Source organism: Haemaphysalis longicornis, unplaced genomic scaffold (genome assembly GCF_048455015.1).
Source record: "Haemaphysalis longicornis isolate Haplotype H1 unplaced genomic scaffold, Haemaphysalis longicornis Haplotype H1 scaffold_2, whole genome shotgun sequence".
Classification (NCBI taxonomy): domain Eukaryota; kingdom Metazoa; phylum Arthropoda; class Arachnida; order Ixodida; family Ixodidae; genus Haemaphysalis; species Haemaphysalis longicornis.
Genome location: NW_027526295.1, coordinates 133,811,083 through 133,835,037, shown reverse-complemented (window position 1 = coordinate 133,835,037; position 23,955 = coordinate 133,811,083). Strand labels below are relative to the sequence as shown.

Below are 23,955 nucleotides of genomic sequence, written 5' to 3'. Positions count from 1 at the left end.
ATGCAGGTAAGAATTGTCACTGACAGAAAAGGTGATGGAGAGATTCAGCTTCACACAAGGAATCGCATGGCAGAGTGAGGGAGTAGTCAGTGCCTCTTCAATTGGTGGGAGCGAGGGAACGAAGGAATTCGAAAAATGCCCCCTCACTGAACACACGGCACCTATCACTAGTTCACCCGGTGTTCGTGGTCCAGCATTGCGCACAAAGTAGATGTTAGGTGGGGTTACATTTTTTGTCCATGTGATGGAGAATAGGGGCCCCCGTGGTGTGTGCGAAGATCTTGCTCCGCTCCAGGACCACTGTATGCTCAAAGAACACGACAGCTGCAGGACGTGCCCGGAATCCGACAACAAACATTGTTTTATGCGCCTTTTGCCATCATTGACAAGCTTCTCCTGAGACATTTTTGGGCCTCCAAATGCATTTCACTTCGGGTGTCAAAAATCGTTGACTGTGAAAAAGTAAAAAAAAAATATTGACCGCGATTTTTTCAAAACTGCGTAGGAAGCCTCTACAATGATGCCTCTGCAAGTCCCAACAAAATGAGGGCTTCGACCTTGAATAGCTTTGCACAGCTGAAGAACAACATCATGTTTTTCATACACACGGATGGGAAATGGGGAGCGTTTAATTGATGTAGAGTAACCGCGCTGAGCGAGAGATTCGGTCTGATATATTCTATGCCGAGATATACATGTAAGTTTACTTTTCCACGGCGCTTCCTGCGCAGGTGAACTTCGAAGGACGACACGCCGTGGGTGTTTCCTTCACTCGGTTTGGAGAGCCTCAAATCGTGAAGGCCAGACGCGAGGTGATCCTGTCAGCGGGGGCCGTGGGTTCTGCGCAGCTCCTGCTGCTCTCCGGTATAGGTCCCAAAGAGGACCTCGAGAAACTTGAGGTGAGATGTTCTTGAGAATTTTTCTAGCTTTCCCCACAGTGTTTAATATTGCTCCGATTTAAACTACCATCCACACTGTAGCCCAATACAAAAATTAGTGACGTTACAGTGCACTGTAGCTCAACACAAAAGTAGTGCTGTGATCTTCAGTAGTCTTCAGGGGTTCTGGTTCCACAGAGTTAGCAACGGGTACGAGAAAAAATTGTTTTTGCCTCTCCTGTAGTCTACACAGCGCAACGTCGCCACCGTGACTGACAATGCGGAAAGAAAAGTCACTGCTGTTATCATCCTAACTACGATATCCAAAACAACAGAAGAAGCCGCCATAGCCTTTGCTCTCAGCACACGTGAAGGGTACAACACAATTTTTACGGACTGTCGAACAGCCCGCCTTACCTCATATATCATCATGACCACCAGCCTATCTACGCCCACTGCAGGGCAAAGGCCTCTCCCATTATTCTCCAATTACCTCGGTCCTGTGCCAACTGTGACCAATTTACCCCCGCAAACTTCTTGATCTCATCTGCCCATCTAACTTTCTGCCGCCCCCTGCAACGCTTGCCTTCTCTAGGGATCCACTCTGTTACCCTTAATGACCAGCGGTTATCTTGCCTTCGCATTACATGCCCTGCCCACGTCCATTTCTTCTTCTTAACTTCTACTAGTATGTCTTTAACACCAGTTTGCTCCCTGACCCACTCCACTCTTATGCCGTTACCTCTAATGTTACCTCTTATGCCGCGACTCAACTAAAGCACTTCCATTCTAAGACGACAACCCAACTCCCAGTCGCCAGTCGCCAGTCGCCCACGGGCCTGCGTGATAAAGAAGCATTCATGGTACGGCCCGAGATAACGTACATCTGGCAGTTGACCCTCCAACTAATGACAACAAATCTTTTCCCTCACCCTCACCCACTGCTTCCTTTCTCACCTATACATATTTCTCGTCCACTACCGAGTGCCCCGGCATATCTTCCCACCATCCCACCACATATCTTCCCACAGCTCTCTCGACTCAAGGCTGCCACCCTCCCAAAACTGGGGACCTAGACATATCGTTACAAGACCCATTTCACGCCATTTCCCACACAATACTCAGCCGTATGTCACTGGCCCCAGTTAGGTACTTTCTTCCGCATAGCTGTTCCATGCGCACACACACACACAAACTTCCGCCTTCCAAACATTACGCCACAGTAGTGGGGGGAGCTGCTGACGAGCTCGGCCCTAGCCGTCCACCGCATGTCGATAGAGATCCCGTCTCGCAAGCACCAAGGTATTCTGGACTCAGGACGCCTGTCACCGGGAGATGGCGCTTGCTGTTTTATCAAGTTTATTAACTCACTCACTCACTCACTCACTCACTCACTCACTCACTCACTCACTCACTCACTCACTCACTCACTCACTCACTCACTCACTCACTCACTCACTCACTCACTCACTCACTCACTCACTCACTCACTCACTCACTTCCCCCCCCCCCCCAGTCAATCATTCATGAGATCGTTACATCGCACCATCACGACGTTTGCAGAGGTAAATGATATACATCAACATAGGCCATGCCAATAGAAGAAAGGTCATTTAACCCTTTTGTACCCGCTGCCAAACATGGGAATTTACTGGTACGGCTCAATCTGACATAAGAACTCGACAAGCACATCAGTACAACGAATGCTAAAGTGTCACCTCTTTTGCTCGATGCGTAAGTGCTGAACGCAACATCAAACCATGGCACGCTGTCGTCAAGCTAAACAAAATATCGCCCAATATCTTTCAAGTGGCCCACGCGGCATCATAAATGCATGAGTACGATATCGCATTATATAACTCTTTAGAATAGTAAGACATGTCCTGTACGAAATAGAAAGCAGGGTATGGGCTAATGCTTCCAAACATTATTACTAATACCTAAACTTCAGCATAAGCCGTTATAGGCGAAAAGACACCATAAACCGGAAAAAACCAGCAGTAACACTATGAAAATTAGGAACAATACATATATTCCCTACCTACTTATCTTGCACTCTTTGGAGAGGGATTAAACACAGAATCGGTGTGGTACGCCTTTCTGGAGAAAAGAACAGAAGTTAGTGCATACTGGTGGTTGAGAAACTTACAAAACATTAGAAATAATAATGCGCGTTTCGCGAACATTGATTCATTATAGCTTGTTACGTAGACCTTGCGTGTAAGGGAAGGTTTCATAGTTATTTTCTTTTTATGGTTCCTAAAGAGAGACATGTTTGTTGCGGCCGCTCAAGGCCTCCAGAAAAGAATGTGTGAAACCAGCAGTTGTCTTTTTTCGAAATGTACAAGTTCAAATCCCCTACATTTATTATGAGGGAGCTGATGTTTGAGATTGGAGAGGTGATGTTTCAGACAGAACATCAAACCTTTAATTACCGCCTGAATTCCTCTTCATGCTAACTTTGATCTTTCACATGACAGATTCCAGTGGTGGCCGACCTCCCTGTGGGCCGAAGCTTGCAGGACCACGTCATTTCTCTTAACGCGGTGCCCATCACCACCGACCAGTACGTCGTCATACCGCCAGTCAGTCGGCAGGACATCGAGCGGTTCGCTCGTGACAGAGCTGGTAAGAGAATGGCTTTCTGGTATTCTTGTAAGTGACTTTTAATCTCAGATTACAATTTGGCTGATGGAAAACGGAAGTACGGTTTACAGACCATTCGAGGATTGAGTTCAAGGTTGAAGCTTTCAAGGTTGAAGCTTACGGAAGGAGCATTGTGCCGTATGCACATCGACTGACGGCAGTTGTGAAGGCAGCAATCCTATCTCGCTTTCTTTCTGAAAAGAAGCCGCGCCTTACATCGTTGGCTGTCAAATAAATGACTCTTGGACAATGATGATGATTGCACTCTTCAGGAAGGCAATGGCCGGTCTTACTACCTTACTTTCTACATTCGCCACACCCTGTCACGCGTGTCCTAACTTTATGAAGAGGAGAGAGAGAAAGAGTGGCAGGGGGAATAGAGCGTAGGATTGAACTTTTGCTGTTTGGTCTGTTGCTCTTGTTACGAAGAGTCGCTCCTGGCTATGATGAATCTGACAAGGGCTATCGGTCTTTTCTAGTGCGCATACGCACGCGCAGACAGGTTTTTGCTTTCACTCGAGAATACAGCCTACTGTGATAAACAATTAAAAGGCACCTCGATGCATTAGACAGTGGCAGTATTCAAAAACGTTAAATAAACTTCCACACACGACGCCGCTAAGGATGAACACCACTATATAGCTAGTTTTAGACCCCTCTAACATCGCATTTTTTCCCACCACTCTTTGTGCAAGGGCCCATCTCGATCCCAGCAGGCGTTGAGGTCCTGCAGTTCCTGAACTCTGACTACACTCAGACGAAGCCGGACTCCCCCGACATCTTGGTCGGCATCATCTCGTCAACCCCGGCTAATGATCTCGCAAGGGCAGAAATGCTCAACACAGGCTTCTTACCGCAGGTGGGAAACGCAGCGTAAATAGAAACAACTCCTTCAACGCAAATTAATACGAAAAGTTTTAAAAAAGCGAGCGCTTGTCCCGCCACACTGCGTAGGCATGATGTCGCGACGACACTCGAAAGTGGCGGTGTGGACACAGAAGAGTTAACGCTGGAAGAGCTCGAGCGGCGTTCCTAGTACGACTCCACGTTCAGTCACGCCATGGACGAAAGCCAAGGCCAGGACGGCGCTCTTTCCTCGCCTCGGCCAGGTGCGTCGGACTCGGCGGCCGACCCGCCGGCCGTTCCCCTATAACAGCAGTTCAGCAGCACCCTTGGCACGCGAAGCAAGAGCGCTCGCCTTAAACAGAATCCCGGGACGCTCGGCGCCGAGTCTGTACACAAAGAAGCCGCGTCGGCGGATTGCCTCGAAAGCGCGTCATCCCTATTTCATATTTGCCGCGCTTTCGAGGCGCTTTTTCAAAGAAAGTGCTACGAGTTGTGCAGCGCCTCCGCCAGATGGCGCCACGGGTCCCGCGACCGAGAGAAGACGCAGTGAAACATCCCCCTCGCGAGGGGCACGATCAAATTCAGAGCATTTCCGGGGGCGCACGACGTTAAGTAGTTTGCGTTATGTTAATGGTGTTGCACTTGTGGCAACTGCTGACAGAGAGCGCTCGTCAGCAGTAATTTGAATGAGTCAACGATATAAGGCGCGTTCGTAGCGTCCAGATCTGTGTCAGCTTTGTGGCGCAGTGGGTAGAGCACCATGTACATTGCTTTCCACCCGCAGGGTCGAGGGATCGAAACCGGGCGCCGGATAGTATTTTTTTTTATATAGTAGGGAGGGGTGCGGCGCGGACTACGGTCGTCAACGCGGGTGACATCGTGAGTTACTGAAATGCTCTGCATTTAAAATAAAGGAAACAAGGGCCACTCAGTTTCGAGAATAGGTTTTTTCGAAGACAGCATCCTTTTCCTCGATTATAACTTAGCAGTTTTACACGCCAAGTGCACCCAGGGAAAGAAAACCTCCCCTTAGCCTACGTTTCCGTGAATCGGGTTTGGAGTCGGCAGCAATAGCGAGTTCTCGACGCACGAGCTACAGGACTCAAAAGTGCCTCTAAAAGTAAGACGTAATTGCGTGTAACATCAGGTTTCATGCCAAGCGACTGAAGCCGCAAAAACGATCGCTCTTCAAAAATAGAACTCAATACGCGATCCACAACACGCAGGATTTCACGAGTAGCGTAATGGTCGCGGAATTGGTGGTATTCAGAATCATACTAACAGTCGACAAACGCAGAGAGAACTCCACAACAGCAATAATGTTCAATTTATGTGGTTCGACAGTTAGCCACCACACTTCAAACATTGTCCAAAAAAGGAAGCCACAAACAGATTTGCAAAGTTCCCTTGAAAGAGTCAGCTTGCAAAGAATATCCGCAACTATCATACCTAAACAACTACCCACAAACACTAGAAACGTCATCCAACGGTGCCGCCTTTCGTAAACGTGACGAAAATTTTCTTCTTTCTCGAGTTAACCTGCCCTGCCTACGTACCTACATTTAAATTAGCACAATATCAAGCTGCGAGCGCCTTGTCGTGCCAGATTGCGACGTGGCTTGTAAACTACCTGCTACATCGAACGTCATTTGGCCTACTTCAGAAACAACGTGCAGTACTGACAGAAATGAAGCTGGCAGAAATCTATAGAAAGCAGACGCAGCACCTTGAGCATATGAGGCCAGTTGATGAGCAATCTTCTTCAGCGCCTGCAGCATTATCTTAACCCTGAGTGCACATATTGCGCGATAACGAAGTGGAGATAACTATTGTAGAGACATAAGGCATTTTTTGATTGCATCGATTTCAAAGCCAACAGCCATCGTTGCAGTTGAGAAGCGCCTGAAGGAACGAGTGAAATTAAGTAGAAATAATGGCGTCACTGTGAATTGATAGTCATTACTCTGGTTGCCCACCCAACAATGCAGTCAAGAGCAACTGGAACATAGTCTGCAACTTGTTTAAATTTACTAAAACGTGGTAACACCGATGACTTGTGTAACGGGGTGGCATCGGGTGTTGTTTGTGTTTAAACACGGTAGCTCTCGATATATTTACATAATAACCTGAGATGCAACAATTTCACACAAACAATTAGTTAAAGCGACCCTGCAACGCTTTTTTCTAGTCTTTTTGAAATCTTAAATGCTTGCAGAACGTAGTCACCCAAGACACCCAGTACTTCGATTAGGGGGTCGCAAAGTACCTCAGCCAAAAATTACTGCTCCATGCTCATCAGATAACTTGGAAACTCGTTCAAAAGACTTTTCTCTCTTTACCAGTTTTGACGTTATTCGAAGCCCCGAATTCCGTCCCTGAGGCCATGTAGCCGCTATTGGCCGCTTTTACTTCAGTTGCAGCAATGAACGCTTTTCGATAGCAACTTTAAAAATCAAGCCGCAAAAACAAAGCGGAAACGGAACGCGTATCTGGTGCGACAAGATAACCGCGCAGTGCTGCTCTATGGTAGCGATAACTGTAGGTATTGCAGTGCTTCCATACGCGAAGGAAAGAGCGAAAGCATTAATCGAAAGTGTTGCAGGGTCCCTTTAATGTTCTAACCAAACTGGGAGGTGCATTTAGGAGGCAGCCACGTTCCAGCACGCTAAACTGATTTTCTGTTTTGATTTAATCGAATGAAGCAACCGGGCTATGGCCTAGTTCACTATCCTACATGTGGGAAAGGGGAACAATTGGTGGCAAAGAAGAAAACAGAAATAGAAGGGGAAAGGTAAGAACAGAGCGCAAAGAGTTGGGCCCAGCGTTACGACGCTATAGACGATGAAGGTCAGTGAGCTCGTAGAGAGTAGCCTTTTGTGCTAGAGTCTTCTGTACAAGTTCCTTGTTTTTAGGAAGCACAGGAGTGTTTTTTTCGCCTTGCGCGTAGATGACGAAGAAGGCAAGTAGCGCAGGATTTTCTCAACAGATAAACGGCCGCCGAGAGTTTAGCTTCCCTAAAGTTGAGGGGAGATGCAGCATGTGCTAAGGGGTTGCCGTTAACAGACATCACCGTCTAACCATCCCCAGATTCGCACAAACATAAGTCCAGCATTCATCCGTTCGTTTGCTTGGCGCATAAGCACTGTTTTGATTAGCAAGCACAGTTTTCTATTGAAGCCCTTCACCCCATTTTGCTTTTTATTGCTTGCTACTGCCAATCAGGCTTCGGTTAGGCGACAAATGTGCAAAGTCCACACAGTAGTAGCGGGATCGCCAGCTTCTATTCTGCTTTCATAATTATTTTCATCTACTAATCGTAACATACGGCACGATCGGCCTGTTCGTTTTTACTACGTAGAGGTGGAACCAACACCATGATAAATTTTTCAAACTTTGTTATGTGCATTAGAAGTGCTTAAAGAAATCCTTATTTCTCGTTTTTAGAGTGGAGCGCGCACTCTTGCGGCAGAACAAATATTCGAAATCTGTGCAGTGTTTGCGTGTGTGGAAACATTTGTTGACGCACTCAAGTTTTGTATTGAAAACGAGATGAATTCGGTAAATTTTATGAAGGTTCATGTACATAAGTAAACGGGAAGGACTACCGTGGGGCCACTGGTGAGGGTAGTGATAAAAAGCAGGGATTAAAAGATGTTCGGAAACGTCTATTTTCTTTTCTCTGTCTTCTGCCGAGCGGCGATGACGGGTTGTAAAAGACAATGACAGCGATGAGTTAACTGAAAAGGTCGCTGAGGGTGCAGTGCGGTCTTAAAGTATCTGACAGGGACCTAGGCAAGCCAGGCCCGTGAAACCCCGCCATGTCCGGGTAAGCTAATCCACTTTTGAAATCATTTACTGGCAAATAGGGCAGTCAGGTGTAGAGAGCGGCTCTTGCCTAAAGACCTCCCACTTATTTGCCGTCGCCGTCACTTTGAATGTGCTCGAATTGATTGACTGCAGGCTTACGACAGCTACCTGGGGCCGCTAACGGATCAGCCGGGTTTCCGAGCGGGACTCATCCTCGACCGGCCAAAGTCCCGAGGTCGAATCACTCTGCAAAGTAGAGATCCGAACAACTCCCCACTCATAGACCCGCATCTACTCGAGCACCCTGACGACATCAAGGCCATGGCTTGGGGTGTGTAGTTGTTTTGCAGTACATACACATTTTCATTTTTTTTTTCAAATTTTACTTTCCATGGTTTACTGATTTTGATTTCGTATGCAAGAAGTGGCTAGCACTGAAGAATCACCAATAACACATCAGCGGAAACAGGCGTGATAACAGTTTGCTATGCTGCAGCGATCCGGCACTTTTTATTCCTTTCCGACAAAAAATACGCCGCAGTGCGCTGCCCATACGGACGAAAATCTTATGGCGCGGGAAAATAAAAAAAAGATTGCTGTACTTTATGCTTTTCTGCATGCTAGATCGTAATCCCAACATTCGTCCTCGGTATTGATGATCGCAACATAACATGCAATGTGTATTGGTTAGCGATTTAGTGGGTCCCAGAATGTAATTACCACTCGTGGGCAAAGAAGATGACGGGACAAGCGGTGACTTCCAACTGAATATTTATTTTCATAGACTGGCCTTTATACACCCTACCATCTGGTCCAAACAAACGAAACGCAAAAAATGCGGCACAATAAAAACAGAACGCCACCCCATCAAGTTTATTCGCTTTGCGCGAAAGATACCAGTACCACGGCCTAGCATAATATCGATGTCACACCAGACAATTAGTCCTGGTAGACAGAAATCGCAAGTATCTTCATTATTTCTGCTGTGGGAGCGCCCGCCATGATGTGAGGAATAACCTTTTCGGACACGCATTCAAACGACATGCATGCACTGTCGAAGGGTGGTAACCATAACAAGGTGGTGCGGGGCGTAAAAAAAAAGCAGCGTAAAAATACCGCACGAGTACCAAACGGGCAGACGAGAATAGGGATGGTATTGCGTCCCCTCTCGTTTTACCCCCATTCGTGCTATCCTGTAAAAAATCACAGTTATGTTCTACATGCCCGATTAATAATATATCCACATATCTGCGTAACAGCAATATACGTCACATACGCAATAGTCATTTGAGACCCTGGCAAACCTTAGTCAGTGCAGCAGAGATAATTTAAATTATGGTTATAGAAGTGGTATAGAGCTTTTTTTTTTGGCGAAGAACTATTTCAACTGGATTAGCTTCACTTTTCTACGCTGAACCCGAAAGCATTACGATGCGCAAATGCAAATAGTTTGTCTGCCAAAAGCTTTCCCGCTACTTAAATTAAAGACGTGAAACAAAGCAATAGAGAGAAGAAGGAAAAATGAGGAAAAAGCTATGAAAAACTGAGGGAAGAAGGAAGGAAGGAAGGAAGGAAGGAAGGAAGGAAGGAAGGAAGGAAGGAAGGAAGGACCCGGATGATGGATGGGCGGAGGGACAGACTTAAATCTCTCACCTGAATCTCGCATCCGAGCTTACGCAGTCATAAAGCGTTTTGTGATTGGGCAAGATAAAAAAAATGGCCGCCACCCCGCCCGGCGAAAATGGATTTCCAGCGAAGCTTTTCTAAACCAGTACACATGCTGTTGTAGAAGGGTATGAAATGTTCCTTGTAATCTCGTCGGGTTCGTCAATTGCACTCGGCTTCTCTGGCGGCAGAGCCTGAATTATGCGCTCTCCCTCGAATAGCTTCAGCCCCCGTTTTCGCGAGCAGCTGCAAACCTTGTATTTACCAGGAGCACATGGGGGGTCCCATTGTTCACAGGCGCATTATCATCCATCGTGCGGTTTCGATGGTTGTTTTATTGTTTTATGAATGAATACTGAAGTCTATGCTGTACGCCTGATTGCAAAGAAATATCGCGTTGGGCTTTGGTGGCACATGCTGGCTCCTGCCTTGGGTTACACATGCTCTCAGCGTCTCGGGCGAGATTTGCTGAGTCCTGCCTAGGTTTTTTGTCTACGACACTAACTTTTCCCACCAACAAGAGGTCAACCGCTTCGCTGTGAAAAATTAATGGGCCCCGCCAACGTGGCGGAAGTGTCATGTTCGCCCCGGCTGTGTCTTTCGCATACAGATTGCTGTGGCCCTCGGATCTCGAGCGGGGGAGGGTGGGGGGGGGGGGGGGTACGGCTGACGTTGGTTGTTCGTCGGCACATTGGAAGCAGGTTACAGGTAGGTATGGCTGGAGGGAGGGGAGAGGTGTCAACTGTGGCCGTTCGTTCCATGGCAAACCCTCACCAATTGGAGCGGCGCAATGTGGGATGACCATCTCCGTAGCTCGAAGTACATCAGAAGCCTCAACGATTGAAGTTCCATTTCGTGAATCAGGTCACTGGAAAGTTCTTGTTTGACTGAGGAGTTGGGAAACCAGGGCTCTAGCACATGACACTGCTGTGGATCTCCACTCAAAAGTAAGAATTGCGACGATCCTATGTATTTAAGTGAGCGGGCTATGAAAAGAAACCCTGATGATGATGATGATGCTTAGTGGCTTTCCCTTTGAATCGGGGCGTCGGTTGTCAGCAACCGACTTGCCTGTTTTATTACGTTTACTTGCCCTACTCCCAGCTAACCTATAGATTTGCTTCCTCCCTCCCATCTCTGCCTCTTTTCTGTTTTAAACTCATCGCTCCCACCCCCCTTTTTTTTCTCCCCTCGCTGTTCTAAATTCTCGCCCGCATGATTACTCCGCCTAAGTACCCATCCCTTCCCTATTTTTCCTTCACCACCACTCCAGTCGCCTCTTCGTCACCTCTATGGCCTTGAAGTTGAGGTTCCCCCTCGCCCCAAACCCCAAAGCCTCCGCCAGCGTCGTTTCCCCCTCACCCCGCGGTGGCGGTATCTCTGTGCAGCTCCTGACAATATGGTCTATAGTTTCCCGATCACTGCCGCAGCATGCACACGTTTCATCCTGCTGCCTGTAGCTACCCGTGTATGCCCGGGTTCTCAGGCACCCTGCCCGTGCCTCGAAAAGCAACGCACTGCCTCTCGTATTGCCATAGAATCCCTTCTTCCTAATTTCCCGTTTCTCTGCCCTATAAGTCTCCAGGGTTTTTTTCGCTTCCATTCTCTCTGCCCACTTCGTCGTCTCTGCTGCCTTTACCTGCTTTTTAACTGTTGTGTAAACCCCGCTGTCCCCTACCGACTTTCCGTACCGCTTGGTCAGCTGTCTGGTCCTCCGTCTCCACCACGTGTCCACGCTCCTCAAATACAGGAACTTAAACACCCTCGCGGCTCATTTTTCGTCCTCCGTGTCACGAAGTCGCTCCTCAAACTTTATCTTGCTCTGCGCCTCCCTCGCCTCGAAAGACGACCAGCCCATATCCCCTTGTACCGCTTCATTTGTAGTTTTACTGTGGGTCCCTAGGGTCAATCTGCCTACCGCCCTCTGATTTACTTCCAGGCCCACTTGGGTCTCTGGCTTCATGCACAGAACCGAATTAGCGAAAGTTAATCCTGGTACCATGACCCCTCCAGACACCTTTCCACCCTCATAGGCCGCAGTAGCGCCACCTCGCGTGCTACTTTATTTGTCCTATCAAGACAAGGCTGCGATGTTTTGCAAAAGGCGCAGAAGGCTGGGATAGTTGGTACTTCATAGTGGCGAAATGTATCGCAGAAGAAGCACACGGGACGGAATGAATACACACGGACGAGCGCTCGTCCTTGTGTATTCTTTCCGTCCCCTGTGCTTCTTCTGCCCGACATTTGACCACTTCGCAGAAGGCCCACTTTAATTGAGAAACCATAGGAGTGCGCCCGCGGAACAAAAAAGTTCAAAAAAAAAAAGTTCCTGCGATTTTGCAGCCGCCCCATTCCATAGGGGCGATTTCCCGTGCAAGCCGGGTGAACTTCCCAAGCGTTGTAGTCCCACACAAGGGCCGAGCGCCAGGCCGGGGAGTCGCTTGTACCTATTTTACCGGTAGGTGCCCGGCGCCACCAAGGAACACGAATTCACATGGTGCCTTCCACAGCCACGATGGACGCTCAACTCGCAACCGCCTGTGGCAGGACAAGCCGCCAGACTCTTTCACCCCCGGCAATGGCGCAACGCGGCATGATGGCCGGGGGCCCCGCCAGATGGACAAGGGTCAGGGGCCCCTCGATAGGGTAAAGGCAGCTTTCCAGGCGTGGATTCCCCTTTCAAGGGTCCGCACTCGACCAGGGACGCCTGTACCCATTAAAGAAACCGGTGGGTGCCCGGCGGCACCAGCATTCGAACCCAGTACCTTCCGCATACGAGGCGAGTGCTGTACCTCTGAGCCATCGCTGCAGTCAAAAAGTTGCTGCGATTTTGCAGCCGCCCCATTCCATAGAGGCGATTTCCCGTGCAAGCCGGGTGAACTCGCACAGGCCTCGCACATCCCGGTGGCTGCCAAGCCGCCAAGTGTACCCACGACGCTGAATATTCTCTGCGTACACCATGTTCACGGTATGGGGTCACTTGCATCAGATAACGTATCACCGCCCACGTGGAGATTATAATGCATGCAGTACGCCGGGACATGATAGCAATGCTGCGTTCAGATTTTCTGCGACAGTATGAAAGGCGCCAGTTGCTGTAGCTGCCCAAAAGGTTGCTAGGATGTGGCCTACACTTATACTTTATTTCTTGAAATATCCTTACCTCACTTGGCATGTTAAATTGACTGCGTTGTACAAGGCTTTCATACTACATTTAGCTGATACGTATCCAGATGAGGATACAAATAAGAACGGCGGTGTATTCGTGTCACTTTGGTTACGCAAAGATACGCCCGCGTCATTATACAGTTGGCCGATTTGTTAGCATTGAACGCTAAAGACCGAACTATAGAATGCCACAAAGGCGGTTACATGCAAAAATTTCAGGAATGCCTTGTTCCAGCAATCCTCGAGGCGTGCAGTAATTTCAGGTATAAAAAGAACGTATGTATTTGAGTAAACAAAATAAACTCAACGAAAGGTGCGTGGGCGAAAGTTGAAAGGGCTGCCTGTGCATTGCAGGTACCAAGAAATTTGTGGAGAGCATGCTGAGCACGGACGCCATGCGGAGCATCGGCGCCCAGGCCTCGCACGTCCCGTTTCCAGCGTGTACCCATGCGGGAGCCGTGTGGAGCATGGAGTACATCGAGTGCTTGTACCGGCACGTGGCGCACATGTCTTGGCACACGTGCTGCACGGCGCCGATGGGCTCCCACCCGGAAGCGGTAGTTGACGAACGTCTCAGGCAAGTCTTCTGCTCGGGTCTTCCAAGACATTGGTACATCTTGCTTGTGAGTTGGACGGATGCGTTCATTGTAGGCGCAATTGAAGGCAAGAGTTGGTGCGGAGACAGTGTGGAGGCGTTCCAGGAGGGTCTTCATGGAGAGCAGATGTCCAATTCTATGAAAAGGTTTGAGGAGATGGCGTCGCGGTCCAAGTTCTACGTCTAATCATAAAAAGTACAGCTAAAATTGGCTCAAGACGCCGTTAAGCCTGTTTAGGTAACGTGTAAAGGGAAAAACTAGTGGTAGCGGCATCTGGGAAGGCTAGATGCGTAACGTCGCACCATCCCATAAATTTTTCTTACTTCCCCGTTCCATTGAAATTTCGCGCTCCCTTGCTGTGCTGCTATTTCCTTGCCCCGTTTTCTTCCGTTGGGATTAAGAAAGTGCCCGTAATTCAGACCTCCCGACCTCTACCTCGTGTGCCTTGCTTCACAGCTCCCTGATATTAATCAAACATGTCCTTGCTTTACTATTCGCCAACCTATCACGTTATCTCATTTATATTCATCGTATTTTATGTTCCAGTTTACACACTGTAACATTTCACGGTCGCTGCACCCCCACCCTCATAATGATCACAACCATTAGAGAACATCTGGCTGTTCACACCTCGCCACGACAATTACATGCCGAATATGCCAATTACATGTCACCGTGAACTTTTAAGTTCTGCTGGTGGATTTTTAAACATGGCCCGGTTCTTCAAGGTCTTTCTCATTGTGCACTGCATTGTTGCAGGGAAAAAATCGTATATTGCATCATATATTACAAGAAATCATATATTGCAAGAAATGAGAACATACTCCTATATCTATTATGATGAATAGAGGCGGGTTTTCTAAGCATTAAAAAGGGCGTTTGAGGTGCCGGAAACAGACAGGCAAAACAACGTTCTAGGCCCCTAACGTTGTAAATGTGGGCACTATAACTTCTTACTTAAATACCAATAATTTTAAAAGACGACATGCGCGACCTGTATCTACGACTGGAAAAGAAAATAACGTTACTGTTTATGAAGGCACAAAGGTGCCAACTGTAGAATATAGCCGTTCAACTGCCCACAAAACTTCTGGATTCACTGGCTCAATTCAACAGACGCACCATTCCTAATCATGTTCAATGACCACCGTCGATTGCGCGAACATCGCATATAATGAAACATGCACAGAATATCGTACTTGAGGGCCGAGAATAGTAATTAAAAATCACTTATTTATGTCTGATGAGGAAATCTAATAACGACACAAACAAACAGACCTAAATAATAACTACAAGAGAGCCGACGATTTTTCAAGAAGTTAAGATGACCTTCCATGACGTCTGTTAGGTACAACTCTTGGACTTTTCTTATGCGCCGTGACATTATCCGCATTCTTAAGGCAACACATCCCGACACGGGCAAAGACACTTCTACACATTTGAAGAGCATTTTTGAAAACATGTTTGGCAGCCGAACAAATTTTTCATCGAAAGGCGTGTTTTAGAACCCGTCGGGTGTGCAAATGTTAATGCGTAAGGAAACGCAGCTGCTGAATGATGTTTCGGCGTTGCCTCTTCAAATAAGAATAATCTGCTAACAAAGGCGTGCTCAATGCTGAACCGTTGTGGGGAAATGCAGTTAGATTTGAGAATGCTTCTAGAAATGAGGATGCGACTGCACATGTTTTGAAGAAGCCTGTTCGTACAGCGCGCGTATGGTTGTCTAACTCCGGTATTCTGAATCCCTCCTCTACTCCATCCTACATTCGTGAAGATCCGTCAAAGCGATTTTCACACGTAAAAACATTGCGGAATCTTCCAACTAGCCGAGGCGAGGAAGCACATGGAGTGGAGGATAGACGCTGAGTACGGCCATAAGAATCAGCGCAAAAATTGTTAAAACAATGGCAAACTCCCACCGTCTCCTGGTTTCTGGATTCAAAATTGCGTCTCTTGTCATTGAAAATCAGCTTGCCACTCAAATGAAGCTAGGGATTTTTTTCTGGGAGTGTGCTGAACTAGGCGTCGAAGTTTAACCTTATGGAGTGCCATACGAGTAAATGCTGCCCGGTAACATGAACAACGATCTCAAACTGTTCTCAAAATAAAAATTACGCCCACCTCCCCTCGCGGGAACCCTGGTGTGATGCGGCGCTGAGGGGGGTTCAAGCGCAAGCGGAGAGAGAGAGAGAGAATAAACTTTAATTAATCCAGAAACTGCTTGAGAGAGGCGTCCTCATTCCAGGATGCCTTGAGCTCGGGCCGCGTCGACAGCCCTTTCGATCAGGCGCAGCTGATCTTCGAGGCCGGAGCTGGCCAAGGCTCTCTCCCAAAGCTCTGTGGAAAGGTGGATGTTAGGGGGGTCTAGGGTGGACTTGTCGCAGCCGCCCACTATGTGTCTGAGAGTCCCGGGCTCTCCACAGAAGCGGCAAAGGGGAGAAACGTGTGTCCGGTCAAAGAGGTGTAATCTGGTGGGATGCGGGAAGGTGTTGACCTGCCGGGCACGCAATAAACTTTCCTGATCTCTCGGTAGCGATTTGTGTGACGAAGAGTAGGTTTTACGGGAAAGAGCAACCGTCGACCGAAAGGCCGCCGGTGAGCGGCACACCGGTTATATGCGCAGCGCGCCCGAAGGAGAGGAGACCGCGGAAGGGAGAGTACTGCACATGCGCCGGCGCCAGTGTGTCTGCCACGGCTATGACGCAACACAATCCAACACAATCCACTTTAATCCAATCCAAATCCAAACCAATCCACGCCAAGCCAAGCCAAGCCAAGCCAAGCCATTTGAATCCAATCCAATGCCCCTCGCGAGAGAGGGGCATCAGAGGAGAGGGGGTGAGTTGCGGAGAGCGCAGCTCGCGCGGCGAGGAGAATGGGGGAGGGGCGGACGACAACAACGCCGACGACGCTGCATGGACAAGGCGAGTGAATGAGATGCAGTCGTATCTGCAAACTTGAGGTTAAATAGTGTTGGTATGGGCGCTGATTGTTAAAATCTGCATTTATAGGCATTTAGGCACGAAAACCAAACAGGCATTTAGCCAAACAGGCATTTAAAGCAGTATAAAAATGCCGAAGAAGCCCTTCTTAACCCGTAATTCATGGGAATAAATTAAAGTGGGGGGAAAGGAGCGCAAGAAACAAAATTGGCATTTGTCTAAAAGCGGAGTCGAGTGATGAACAGCGACTGCCTGTCGGAACGTGATGTTTATTCTGCCACGACTCCTTTTCGCTCTGCCTGTGGCTGCTGTAGGAAGTAAGCCCGCTTATCTCTGGTTTATCTTTGCAATTTTTTCCATAGGCTTATATATCGCAGCCTGTTGCGTTGGTGTAGATCAGATACGATGAGAGTTGTAATGCCATCTTTACGACCTATTCGAACCTCCTGACAGTTTGGTAATACCCATGAACCCTGCATCTTGCGGGGTGGCTGGTTTTTACACCGGTGTCTTTAACAGCACAAAATATTTATTTACTTGCAGTGCCTTGTCTCACACCGGGTATTCAATCGCATTGCTTTACAATGTTGCGTCCGTAATTCGGAGACCATATGAAATTGAGGACATGTTAGTATAAATCAAGAAGAAGAAATGGGCGTGGACAAAGCATGTAATGCTAACGCAAGATAACCGTTGGTAATTAAGGGTCACAGAGTGGATCCCTCGAGATAAGGCAACCATGGCAGGGGGCGGCAGAAATTCCGTTGGCAGATGAGATGAGGAAGTTTGCGGGGATAAATTCGGCGCAGTTAGCACAGGATCGCGATAATTTGCAATGCATGGGAGAGGCCTTTGCCATGCAGTGGGCGTAGACGGATTACGATGATGATGATGATTAGATTGAAACACATGTAAAACATAACCCCGCGAAGATTTCACTCTCCCAGTGAAACAATGACATAAGAATTGCTTTTCAATCAAACATTAAAAATGCAACGGACAAAACCATTCTCATTGACGTCGATGATTATGCGCTCCGCTTGTGAGACGTTAAGTGCACACCAAACCGTGCTCGCGATCGAAGCGTGGCCGTTTGTTCACGCGGCCACCTGCGCACTCGATATCTTAGGGTTCTATCCTGAAATGTTGGCACTCGCTGAAGCCGCCCAACTGAGGCAGGGAAACCATCTTTTACCAAATTTGGCCTAACGCCCCTGTCTTCGCATACGTATCTGCAGGGTCCGTGGTAACGTGACTGGCCTCAGAGTGGCCGACGCCTCCGTGATGCCAGATATCCCGAGTGGAACCACGCATGCGCCCTGCATGATGATCGGGAGCAAGGCGGCGGAAATGATACTGGAGGACAACGGCCGGACCGAGCACGGAGATAGTGGTGTTCTTGCTCGGGAGGCAAAGCCGTCGACAAAACCTACGAAAGTCGACGTTTCGGCACACGCCGAAGCGGGGATGGGACAATTGCGTACGGAGTTGTGACATTTGCGAGGGTGGAAACAATGCGGACCACCGATAACATGGGAACGTCTTCTTACAATCTTCTCTGATCGTACCTGATGTTCAAGCCCATTTTTAGCAGTCCTGCTAATTTTCTGAACTTGATTTCGTGCCTAGAGGATGTAGCGTGCTATCAAAATCTGAAAACAACAAAAACAAGACATAATAGGCACTTGGGATGATGGCTTAGGATGTTGCCATAGTGAGTCGCCGTTCCTTGCTGTGTTGTATCTTCGCCATGCATGTAGGTAGTTGGTAATACTCTCGGTTTGTAAGAGTTTCTTGCGTAATTTTTTTTCACTCGCTCTACTTGTCATGGTACTGCGGCCAATATTATAGTACTGTTTTGCCCAAGTAGGAGTCTATGCTTTCTGCGTCAGTGCCAACTGTTAGGAGCGAGGTTTTAAGGTTGGAAGCCAATGCAGCACCGAAATGATATTTTTTTTAGAAAATCTTGAAAGTGCACTTGATTAACACTAACGTAATGACTGCTGTCCAGTGTCATTAGGAAGAAAATAAGTAAAAACACTAATCAGTAATCACAGAACCATATCACCGTCGTACACAGCGCAAAAAGGAGGCAATTTCGAAAAAGATTGGCTCCAATCCACGTAGTGAAGGTGGTTGGAAAGCGAAGCTTTAAATGACACCCACAAGAATTGCCCATGTGACATCACTTGAATTCACACACGTGGTTCTACAAAGAGTGAAACCAGAGATGCTGCCAGCCGTTACCTGGAATTCGGAGGGGGGGGGGGGGGGCGGGGGTGGTAAGGGGCGTTCCGAACCCAGCAGCAGCGTCGGCTACACCCGGGCAAGAGCGGCGAACGCCGCCGCTGTAGCCCCGCCGTGAGTCCGGAGAAAGAAAACGGAGCGGAGCGTCTTTCGAAGGGTGATGCAGCGGAACCTAGCCATCGTGATGTGCTAGCTGAAGGCTACACCACCGCGCGACACAGGCGCAGCCACCGAAAGAATTCAGCATGTGAGCTTAGTGATTCTCATTTACACCGGTATAAACTAGTTGGTTTAGTAAGTTTGAGAATTGCGAGAAAGCTAATGGAACTCTTATAATCGCTATTCATCAAAACCAGTTGCTACTTTAGCCTTTTTTAATACCTCTTAAAACACGACCGAATCGCTATTTACCAATTTAGAAAACGAAGTCCCATTCTTGGAAAGCAGTTCGCAAAAGAGCGTTTCTCTAGCGGCCAGATGTCTGCATATGGTTTGTATACAATTTGCTTTCCTGCCCTGCAAACCAATCATTATCGTAGCTTGCCGTTCGACCACTTAATTCCGTAGGTTGAGGGTTACCCTGGAGGCGCTATAGAACAAGTTAACCAAGCCGTGCGAAGGAAGCGCGCAATGGACGCGAAGCTGCGCCAAAACAGGCCCAAAACACCCGTCGCTAAAGCAGACGACAAAGCCGTACCGCAGACGCCGCCGCAGGCGAGCAGGCACTTCCGCGCGGGGAACGCTGGGTAAATTCGTCGCGCCATCTAGATTGTGCTCCCTGAGTGAAACCCTCCGCCACCCTCCGTACCCCCTTCCCCACGCCGCCGCCTCCGCCGTGTTAGGAGTTTGATGTCCCGCACTTCACGAAAGAACCGTTGGCTGGTAGAGATAGAAAGCTTTGCTTTTAAAAGGTTAGCCAAACCTTTCACGCTAAAACTTTTTTTTGAAATATCTTTAGTATGTATATGCCGTTGCACTTTCTTATTGCTTGTTCTAGGGCTACATATAGTTCGTCGATTATACGTTCTAACGGCCGTGAAAAAAAAATCGACCGGTAAAAATGGGAGAGGAAATGCGTGGTGTCAAGCCTAATTTTCTGTATTCAAAGAAGTTTGTGTGGGTGCTGTTATATTGGCAAAGCGGGCCGACGTCCGAATATTCGGCTCCGGGTTCAGCATTCGGATCACCTGCAAGTAACGTAGTTCTCTCCCTAAACCTCTTACTGCACACAGTGCCATTGCACGCGGTTATTACTCGAGAAGGAAGTTCATTCAAAAGAATTTCAATAACTGGACTAGCAATGTCGCGGAAGCATTTTGAACGCGAAAACGCCAATAATCTATCGCAGAAAAAAAAGGTTTTGTACTTTAGCATTGTCTAATAAACAGTAGCAGTCTTACGACAGTTCTCTTGTTTTCTTTTCTCTCCCACGTCTTCATCTTTGACTCCTACACTTCCCCTGTTTAGGTACTTTACACTGTGACCCAGTTTGTCAAAACGTTTTTGTATTTTCGCCATTGTGTGAATTGCACTGCCGTTTCTCAGGAGGGCCGTGCCACGAACGATTGGGAGTCATGGAAACTTTGTTGTTTATTTCGTAGTCTCTAAGCAAAGAAACCCGTCTTTGCCTATGGCAAAACGATACAATATGGATGTATGACATATTGTTTTAAGTGCAATGCACTTCTTAAGCGACCCTGAACCTGCGTCCACCGGCGATGTCCGCGCACGTGAAGATACCTCGCGCACGTGGAGCACGTGGAGACATACCCACGTGGGGGATGGGCCAGGAATCGGGCGTGAGAAGGGCTAATGCACCCGCTTAAAGGAGTACTGACACGAAATTTCAAAGCTGAGATCCGCTCTAGCAATCAAGTACAACGACAACACAAATAGGTGTCTGTGAATAAATGCATCTTTCTTTCTTTGTAGTTGTGTGTGTGTGTGTGTGTGTGTGATCTCTCTTTCGCGAACATTACCGAACCGCGCAAATTCAACTCGTGCATTCGCACTTTCACATTCTTCCCCTTGGGGAAATGCGGGGAATTTTTTAATATACCTCTATCCGCCTCGCACGCATAAATGAGCTAAGGAGTGTACCATCGTGAGGGTACCACATACTACGTGTGCTATGACAGCTAGAGTTCTCAAATCTGCAGCTACTAATGTACAAGAAGATCAATAGCTTTCAGATCGTTAGGGAAAACGAGGGGTCGTCCCAATGGGCCCACTGACGTATCTCACCGCCATGAACTGCAGCAGACGCGAAAGCTCTCATTGGATTCAAGGTGGTTAAGGCGGTGTGCTGTTGATTAGGTTCGACTGAAAGAACACTGCATGGTGATGCGGCGGTGTGGGCGAAGCCAGCAATCCTTGCTGTTATTGGAATATTTTGGTATGAACATCGAAGCTTAAATAGCTCGGCGTATACGGTCGGCATCTGCAACATCGTAACGGTTACTAAATCTCCCATTACCTGCAGCAACGCATAAAAGAACAGACAACCGATTGTTGTGGAGTATACGCTCTCTAATCCAAATGCAAAGGCATCGATTAAACTGCAGTAAAATCTCGATAAACGAAAATCGCTTAAACGGAATTGCCGCTTAAACCGAACAGTAGCCAGTAAGTTGGTTGGTTCTGTATTCAGATAACGTAAAAAAAACTCTCGGTAATCGGAACTAAAATTTCCACATCACCGTGTAAACGGAACCATAAATGGAACTTCTTGTGAAACCCATTGGCATGAGAATCACCTTTTCAGGGTTCCAGCTGTTTCGTTTTTTCTTCTTCTTCCTCCATGTTTTTTTAGCATCGTTGGCCTCGTAAGCCTGGTCTCGTTAGTGGTCAGCCGTGTTAGCCCAACGAATGCAACATTGCAGTTCTTGTTCCAGTCGTTCGGTCTTGATTCAAGACGCCTAGGTAACAGTGATCAGCTCCTGCCACCTCGTTCGTGCCATCGTGGAGCTATTCGCGCTTTATTACCGCGTGAGCATCTTCTAAATTCGGTAGCTCCTAAGCACTCACGAAGTTGAGGCCTCTAGCCTCCGTGAAGATGCAGTTGCAAGGACATAAACAAAAAAATGATGCTTTTTGTAGTACAAAGCGACTCAATGTAGCCAAATCAATTTTGTGAATGCTGTGCCTGAACCTCTCGTAGTTTTTTTTGCTCTCTGCGAAACCATCAGCTACATTCACCTTCTGGTGCTTACAGTTTCATGAAATGGTATTAGTACGCACATAAATTTGCACTTTCACACATCTATCTCAGTTAACGGAACTCCTGCTAAACGAAGCTATTTTCTTCTGTCCCTTGATGTGCCGTTTATCGAATGTCTACTGCACCTTGAACCAAAATGTTTTCCCTGACAATGGCTTAGTACATCGGAAAGCGGAAGTTTTAGACCAGCCAACCTTGCGTATTCTGCCAAAACGAGTTCTGGCAACCATGGCAGTGAGCCGTGCGGCTACGTGCTTTAAACTCTACGCTACGCGAAAATACGTCTCCACATCGCGGTTAAAATGTGTGGTTAAGGGCTCCTATATGTCAATCCAGCAACACTTTCGTGTATGCAGTGTAGCCTACATCAAGGGGCTCGTTTTACTGCGCTTAATTACTGAAAGTGACGTTTTCTCAAACCATTTTATGTAAAGCTATACACCAGTCCTACATTAGTATTAAACTGCCTGAAAAAATCCTTTTCCTGTGACGCATTGGTGTGTAATAGTTAAGACTGCTTCAAGGCGTTCGTCGTATATCAGAGCGGATGGCGGATTTAACCTACAAAACCCGTTTGCGTGTTCTTGCAAAATTGTTGCTGTAAAGCTACAAAACAAACGCTAACAAGGCCATCTTATGCATAGCAATCCATAGCTTTCGGAGGCGCTTTCAAGAAGAACGGGGCATCGCCTCGGTCGAGAAGGTGACAAAACCACTGAGACGCATGAAATAATGATCGGTGGTTATAAGGCTAATCAGCGTATTTCTGTATTACAGATATTACTTCTTTCATGAAGGGCTCTGGCATATTCATCCATTCACACCATCATATTACCGGAGCTCAAGGGGAGTTTTATGGCTTGACGGGTGTTACGAATCGGCCAACGCCGCCGTATTTTCCCGCATCAGCCTCGACGTGCGAAGCCACCACGTGCGCCCGCGTGTCGGTGAACCATACTTTCATGTCTCGACATGAAAGGTCAGACATCTCGCGTTGCAACGCGCCTCCGGCGGTTGCCAGCGGCACGCCCAGGCATTCTTCACGGACGTGCGCCCCTCCGCCGTCAGGTGCCAGCGCGTCGGTGAGTCACGCCTTGACATGCCCGGCTCAGACGTTTCGCTATCGGCGCGATCAACATTCGACAGCGCGCCCCGGCACGTTTCAAGGACACTCTCTCCCCTCTCTCGGACTCCACGTGCAACGAAGCCATCAATGACTCACGAACTGTGGAAAGAGCGTTGTGTGTGTCTGTGATGTTCGTGGCGTGTGACTACTTGTTCGCATTTGTCCATTATTTCTTTTGGGTATAAATAGAAGCAGCCCAAACGCTGAATTCATTCCTGTCTGAGCAGCGAATCCATGCGGTCGCTCTGTTCGAGTCCTGTATTATAACCTCGCCCATCGGGGCATTGTATGTTTTTTTGGCTTCGGCTCACCTCTCGCTATGAAGTAAACAGTTACGTTATCCTACTGCTCTGGACTTCTTCACAGCTGCAACAGCGGCTGGCCGCTCGCATCATACACGCTACCCCTGGTATGTCGGAGGCCACGGAGAACGGATCGGGTGCCCCCGCCCCGTTGCAACAGGGGGTGGCTTTGCATAAAATTTCTCCTTCGTAGCTAACTTGTATGGCGTATGATTAAACAAGAAAATCCATTTTCGCCGTCATTCGTTGTCTCTTTCAGAGAATGTGACAATAACGTAGATAGAGAATCTCTGCGAAAAAATGTGTTATAAAATTAGACTGCCCTGGATTAATATTCTGTGTTATTCCTTTAACTGGATATTTCTGAAAAAACAGAGCTCTTCAAAATGAATGCACCCATTTATACCGACTTATGGGGCCTTTTATTCATTAAAAATAAATAAATAAATAAAAATAAATAAATAATTCCGCCCAGAAGTCCATTATCCGACGCTAGACTGCCCACGTCCCTG

The 23,955-nt window shown here is 47.8% G+C and overlaps 1 protein-coding gene across 1 annotated transcript in view; it reads left to right on the top strand.

Annotated features, from left to right (window-relative positions):
- The window catches only part of LOC144167395 (4-pyridoxate dehydrogenase-like), a 61,564-nt gene extending 42,792 nt beyond the window's left edge, over window positions 1-18,772 (top strand). Inside the window, exons 6-11 of the mRNA XM_077696667.1 lie at window positions 732-899; window positions 3,359-3,506; window positions 4,220-4,383; window positions 8,331-8,508; window positions 13,365-13,587; window positions 17,787-18,772. Coding sequence (XP_077552793.1) covers window positions 732-899; window positions 3,359-3,506; window positions 4,220-4,383; window positions 8,331-8,508; window positions 13,365-13,587; window positions 17,787-18,042 — 1,137 coding nt within the window. The 3' untranslated portion in view covers window positions 18,043-18,772. The remainder of the gene's footprint in view (window positions 1-731; window positions 900-3,358; window positions 3,507-4,219; window positions 4,384-8,330; window positions 8,509-13,364; window positions 13,588-17,786) is intronic.
- The last annotated feature ends 5,183 nt before the right edge of the window (window positions 18,773-23,955 follow it).